The following is a 6,287-nucleotide window of genomic DNA, read 5'->3' as shown; positions in this document are numbered from 1 at the left end:
AACTAGGTTCGAAACTAGCTTCAAACAAACGGTTTGGCAGCAGTTAGGGTGGAAACTGGGTTAGGTTTGGTATCAAGCGAAAACGACATTAGTAACATGAAAGCCAAATGGTCCTCGTCGGAATCTCAGCAAGTCAGCAATTTTATGATTGGATGTAAAATGCCAAAGGAAATACTAAGACCAATTCGGGGATTAGAGCACCTTTCTCGATGGAAGGCATCAGAATTCCGAACATTTTTACTGTACATAAGCATAGTGGTTACAAAAAAATATTTTATCTGTTAGAACATTATCGAGCATTTTCTTCATTATTTTTGTGCTATACAAATCTGTGTTCGTCATGAGCAAAGCAAGCAGAATTATAAAATAGCAAAATCGTTACTAACAGATTTTCTCAGAGGTGTAAAAGTTTTATATGGTGAGCAAATGTTCTGCAGTAATATGCACAATCTAATCCATTTAATTGACGACGTGGAAAGATTTGGACCGTTGGACTCGTTTGATGCTTACCCATTTGAATCGAGACTATATTATCTCAAGAGAATTATAAGAAGTGGAAATTTGCCACTTTCTCAAGTAGCTCGACGAATAGTCGAAATCCAACAAAATTTATCTACTCAACCAGATTCGGACTTCACAAACAACGAACCTATATTGAAATATGAAATAGACAGAAAAAAATTACCTAATGACATACTTCATTATCTTCAAAAGCACCGACTACAATCATATGCCTTCTTAAAGCTCAAAACTTTCTGTATTAATATTAATTCCAATTCAGATTGCTGGATTCTAACAAAGAAAAACGAAATAATCAAGGTATCGAGTATTTTGCACAATAACCGCACAAAAACGATTTCATTATATGGCAATGCTCTCGAGAAAATTGTTGATTATTTTATAAAACCCATAAAATCATCCGCTTTGCAAATATATGCATCAAATGTAGAACTGAAACCTCCCGCAAATTACGCACTTAAAGAATTATATTCAAAAATGGTATGCGTCGAAATCAGAGAAAAGTGTTTACCAAAATGTTTATTCCTACCACTGATTCATACGCTACAACAAAACGTTTACAATTAATCTGTTCAATACTTATTACTTCAAGGCGTTTCATAATAAATAACTGAAAATACATGTTATTTTTCCAAAGATTTCTTTTATTATTTCTGAAAAATTAAGTAGAATTAGTTAAAGGTAGTAAGTTTAATATGATTCATTTGCTTCTACTAATTATCTGCATTAGATTCTGAGCTGCAACTAGTGTCACTCTTGCCATCGTCGTCTTGTGATTCTTCACTCGTAATCGAATTATTATCCAACTCATTTCTTTCCATTTTTATATTAGGGATAGCAGCGTCGTTTACATTCTTACCCTTTTTTGGCTTTTTGACTAATACATTTTGATTATCATCAATATTGTTTGGATTTTTACGTTTTCTTGTATAAGCTGCACGACCTCCTTTGCCAGACTCGAATCGTTTAATTTCTGTGTTTTTCATCCGTAGAAAATTAGAGAATGATTTATTATTACTCTCTTCAGTAAACTCGAAATCTGCCGCTCTTATGACTAAAAAAACGAAATGAACGAAATTTGGGAAGTTTCCTCTGAAACTTTCATTATGGCCACTTTGACTGCCATCTGAATTTTTCATGAGTCTTGGATTTCCCTGCCAAGAAAACGGTTTGAGAATCTTTGGAGATAATATTTTACGTAGGAAGGTTTTAAAAAAGGGCGTTCCTTCACGCTTTCCAGTTAAATTAAATATCGATTTACAATATTTGAGTATGCGATTTTGAAAATTGTCGTCTTTTAACTTTTTTTCCAGTAGTATCAAATCTTCCTTTGTTTGTAGTGATAAAAATTCCTTACATCCTGAAAAACTCTCAGTTTCTGGTTTGATTGTAGTCCGACTTGAATCATTTTTTTTTGTCATGAATTTATCCATGTTGGCCATAAAATTTGTCATTTGCAGTGTAAGAGCTTTTATTGCTTTTATTTCATTCTCTATATCGTCGAGTCGATTTATTACTTCTGTAACATGACAACAACGTTTATTAAAATCGTTTTCATCTTCGGTTGCGTTTTCATTTAAAGCAGGTTCACATATTAGAGGCATTACAGCTCCATTTTCAAGTTGAATGTATTCAATGTTGCTTTCACAGATGATCTAGTTACAAGACATAACAATATTTTATTTTTATCGTATTAGTCATGACATAACTTACCTGCTGATCTGCCGACTGCGTTTGTGTGTGATGTGAAACGGAGAACGGATTTTCGGTTTCAATAGTCATCACGGAACCTAATGATGCCGCATCCGATAAGACCTGGTTTGATGGAACAGGTAAACTCGTAGGTAGCGCAACTTTAGCACTAGCAGAATCGAACAAAGCACAAGACTCCGGAGTCTGGGACACATGTTCGGCCGTCATAGCCGTAAACGTTTCTCTATTTTCTTCGGTAGAAACCTGCGTCTAAAACATATAATAAAAAAATAAAATTGTTCCTTATGTCTTTTTCGCTTGATGTCAGACCTAACCCAGTTTCCACCCTCATTGCTGTCAAAGCGTTTGTTTAAAGCCAGTTTCGAACCTAGTTTCAACGTTGTTGAACTGAAAATCGAATTAGTTTCGAAACAGGTGTTTATATCAGGTTTGCTCAAATCCCCGTTACTAAGTACGAAACCAAAACAGTTTCGCAAAAAGTGTTTGATTTATGAAACTACCGTGGGTCAGTTTCTGTTTTCTCAAGCGAAAATGACATTATTAATTAGTGTTTATCTTACCACACTTTGTAACTCATATGTGTTAGTAATGAATTTTCCTTTGCTTTTTACCGGATTCTTTCGAGTTCCAACGCCTTCAACATCCTCAGAATCCGTGATAATTTGTAATTCCGCCAATATTTTTTCTGCTTCAGTGAAACTATTGGCTCTTCCAACCACCTTTGCTTTTGTAGCAACCCAAGAAGAACCTGGCTTCGTGTTAGGATTTCTTGACAAAGAAACTAAACCTTTTGGAGGCCAAAAGACACATTTGTCACCGGTCCAATTTTCAGGAACAACTGTAAGCGAGGGTTTAGATTTTTTTCCCTTTCGGGTTTGCACTACCGCGAACATTTCACCACACGAAATTAGTTTATTCGAAAACACTTTCTTTTTATTTTTCCTTGAGTAGCTGTCAAAGCGAGAGCGGTGAACTGTGAGACAGTGTTACTGGTTTTTTTTTATTTTCGACTTATTAATCGGTTTATGAGTCCAATATACAAAAATATACACTTGATTTGCATTTTACAGTCTAATGCATAATTGAATTTTAACCTAAAATAAACAATCAAATACAAACGATTCTTAAAATCATTACTAACATGACAAGAATAACAAATGTTCTTATAATGTTTTATATACAGTATTGCACGAGTTTATTCAACGTTGATTAAACACATGTTCGATTAGCTTTCTTAAAGGAGTTAATGGCACTTTGGTAACGTAAATGAAACAAAAAAATGGAGGAGCGATTTTGTTATCATGAACAGTAATCGTCACAAGAAATGGACTCTCAAGTCTATGATAATACGATTATGTAGAGAGAAAATAATTATAAATGCTATTTTAGAAGCATGGTACAATTTCATTGAATTGAATATAAATTCGTAGTACTGATCATATTTGAAATGTTATAAAACTCTCCTGTAGTGACTGGAACTTAAATTATGGAACATACTGTTAAATGTCGACCGTTTCATTTATTAAATGGCAATGTTGATTTGGGGTTTTAAACGTCTTTTACAGCATTTAGAATTAGAATGGAAGTATACCTTTTCACTATAATCAATAATCTATTCTTTATTAAATGTTTTAGAACATAAACAATGCATAACAAATTTAATTTATCCAAATAAGTTATTAGTTCTAATTCAAAACAAACCTTTCCAAGTAGCGCGTCAAAATTCTGAAGGTATGATAGCACGTTTCACGGTAAAATATGATTCGTATGTGTTTTTAGCTCGCAAATATCGCACAATAATTTTATCTGTATTTTCGTATATTTATAATCACTAAAGATTTAGAGAGTTCTCGAAACTTCAAACTTTAACTAAAAACATTGCTGGAACATTATTCTTGGAAATTAAGTTCGATTCGTTTTTGCATTCAAAAATTAATTCGTTCTGATGTTTGTGATTGGATTTTAGCATTCCAAACTACTTCAGAAACATCTTCAACTTTAAAAGTGAAAATCGATCACATTCAGATAGAATCGCTTATTTCATCATTCAAAACATCCTAAATACGTGTTGAATCAAGTTTTTTCAACCAAAATAAATGTTCTTGGGAAATGTTCAGGAACTAGTAATAAACCAAGGAACTTGTTCTACATCAAACGTTAAACTGCGCTTTTTCGGTCATACAAAAGTACCAATACATGTTTTTTCAGCAAGCAAAACTTGTTTCACATCAAGTTCAACGTGCAATACACAAACAAAGTATGCTACTTGGGTATTACATGAAAAACAACAAAAGTGCGACTCCTCGAAGACATTTAAAAAACGACAAACCTCTTCTGATCAAGACTTCTGTATCATTTGTTTGTAACCGATGCCCTCAAAACTCTTATTCATAGTATATAAAAACTGATTGAGGTTCAAATAAAATAACACTAAATAGTTCCATATTTATTCATTTAAAATTAGTGTAGTACATATTCCGTCCCGGGTTGGCGGTTCAATGCATAGGGCGCTGGTCTTACAAACCAGTTTCTCGTATGTTCGATCCCCGACCTGGAAGAATGGATCCTACTGACACTAAGAGTAGGATCCATAGTACTAGCCATGCAATGATTCTGTACACTAAAAATAGGCTGCGAAGTCTGTTGAAACAGAGAGGCCAAATTCCACAAAAGGAATGTAATACCAAAAACACAAAAACATAATTCGGCCAGAATCACTAGTGGCCCTAGACTACTTTTTTGATTTTTTCATTTTATTAATAACTATTTTTATATAATGAGCAGCAATTCAATCTAATTGGAAGTTTCTTATGACAGTCCAAACTTTCAAATAAGACATCAATATTGAGAATATTTCAATATAAACCAAAGATACAGGGTATATTCAAAAAGTGGTCCAACCTAGACGACATTCCCCTATAAAAGGTTATCACTTGATATTGCGCATTTTATTGATTGGACTTCGGCGACAAAATAATTTACACAGTCCGTTTACCGCAGTACACTTATAACAGTTCGGCTGAAAAGTTCGTATCGTTTAATAGAAACACACATTTTTTTGCCAAAATTCGTTTTTATTATTCAACATAATTGCCATCAGAGGTGATACAGCGATTATAGCGATCTTCCAACTTTTTGATACCATTTCTGTAGTACGATTTGTCCTTTGCCTCAAAATAGGCCTCAGTTTCAGCGATTACCTCTTCGTTGCTTCTAAATTTTTTACCAGCGAGCATTCTCTTGAGGTCTGAGAACAGGAAAAAGTCACTGGGGGCCAAATCAGGAGAATACGGTGGATGAGGGAGCAATTCGAAGCCCAATTCGTTCAATTTCAGCATTGTTTTCATCGACTTGTGACACGGTGCATTGTCTTGATGAAACAAAACTTTTTTCTTCTTCAAATGAGGCCGTTTTTTTGAAATTTCGTCCTTCAAACGCTCTAATAACGCTATATAATAGTCACTGTTGATGATTTTTCCCTTTTCAAGGTAGTCGATAAAAATTATACCATGCGAATCCCAAAATACAGACGCCATAACCTCACCGGCCGATTGTTGAGTCTTTCCACGCTTTGGGTTCGGTTCATCGCGTGCAGTCCACTCAGCTGACTGTCGATTGGACTCCGGAGTGAAGTGATGGAGCCATGTTTCGTCCATTGTTATATATCGACGAAAAAAATCGGGTTTATTTCGATATAACAGCTCCAAACACTGCTCAGAATCATCAATTCGTTGTTGTTTTTGATCGATTGTGAGCTCACGTGGCACCCATTTTGCACAAAGCTTTCTCATATCCAAATATTCGTGAATAATATGTCCAACACGTTCCTTTGCTATCTTTAGGGTGTCAGCTATCTCGATCAACTTCACTTTACGGTCATTGAAAATCATTTTGTGGATTTTTTTCACGTTTTCATCAGTAACAGCCTATTTTGGACGTCCACTGCGTTCATCGTCTTCGGTGCATATATGACCAGTACGAAATTTTGCAAACCACTTACGAATTGTTGCTTCGCCCGGTGCAGAGTCTGAATAACACTCATCAAGCCATTTTTT

At 34.6% G+C, this 6,287-nt stretch overlaps 1 protein-coding gene across 1 annotated transcript; it reads right to left on the bottom strand.

Moving 5' to 3' along the window:
- Nucleotides 1-1,232: 1,232 nt before the first annotated feature.
- On the bottom strand, nt 1,233-2,480 carry LOC131429182 (uncharacterized). Its single transcript, XM_058593231.1, has 2 exons — nt 2,233-2,480; nt 1,233-2,174 (listed from the first exon to the last, which is right to left on the bottom strand). The coding sequence occupies exons 1-2, from the start codon at nt 2,437-2,439 to the stop codon at nt 1,233-1,235; spliced, it is 1,149 nt and encodes a 382-aa protein (XP_058449214.1). The 5' UTR covers nt 2,440-2,480.
- Between the last annotated feature and the right edge of the window lie 3,807 nt (nt 2,481-6,287).

The sequence above is a fragment of the Malaya genurostris genome, chromosome 2 (assembly GCF_030247185.1).
Source record: "Malaya genurostris strain Urasoe2022 chromosome 2, Malgen_1.1, whole genome shotgun sequence".
Taxonomy (NCBI): Eukaryota; Metazoa; Arthropoda; class Insecta; order Diptera; family Culicidae; genus Malaya; species Malaya genurostris.
The sequence above is the reverse complement of the archived record's forward strand: the minus strand, read 5'-3'. Positions and strand labels throughout refer to the sequence as shown.

What these genes read in the sequence shown, in the direction of transcription:
- LOC131429182 (XM_058593231.1), bottom strand. Translation starts at nt 2,439, where the DNA reads ATGACGGCCGAACATGTGTCCCAGACTCCGGAGTCTTGTGCTTTGTTC. An exon ending in CGCAGTCGGCAGATCAGCAG is followed by an intron (nt 2,175 to 2,232) that starts GTAAGTTATGTC and finishes TCTTGTAACTAG; the next exon opens with ATCATCTGTGAAAGCAACAT.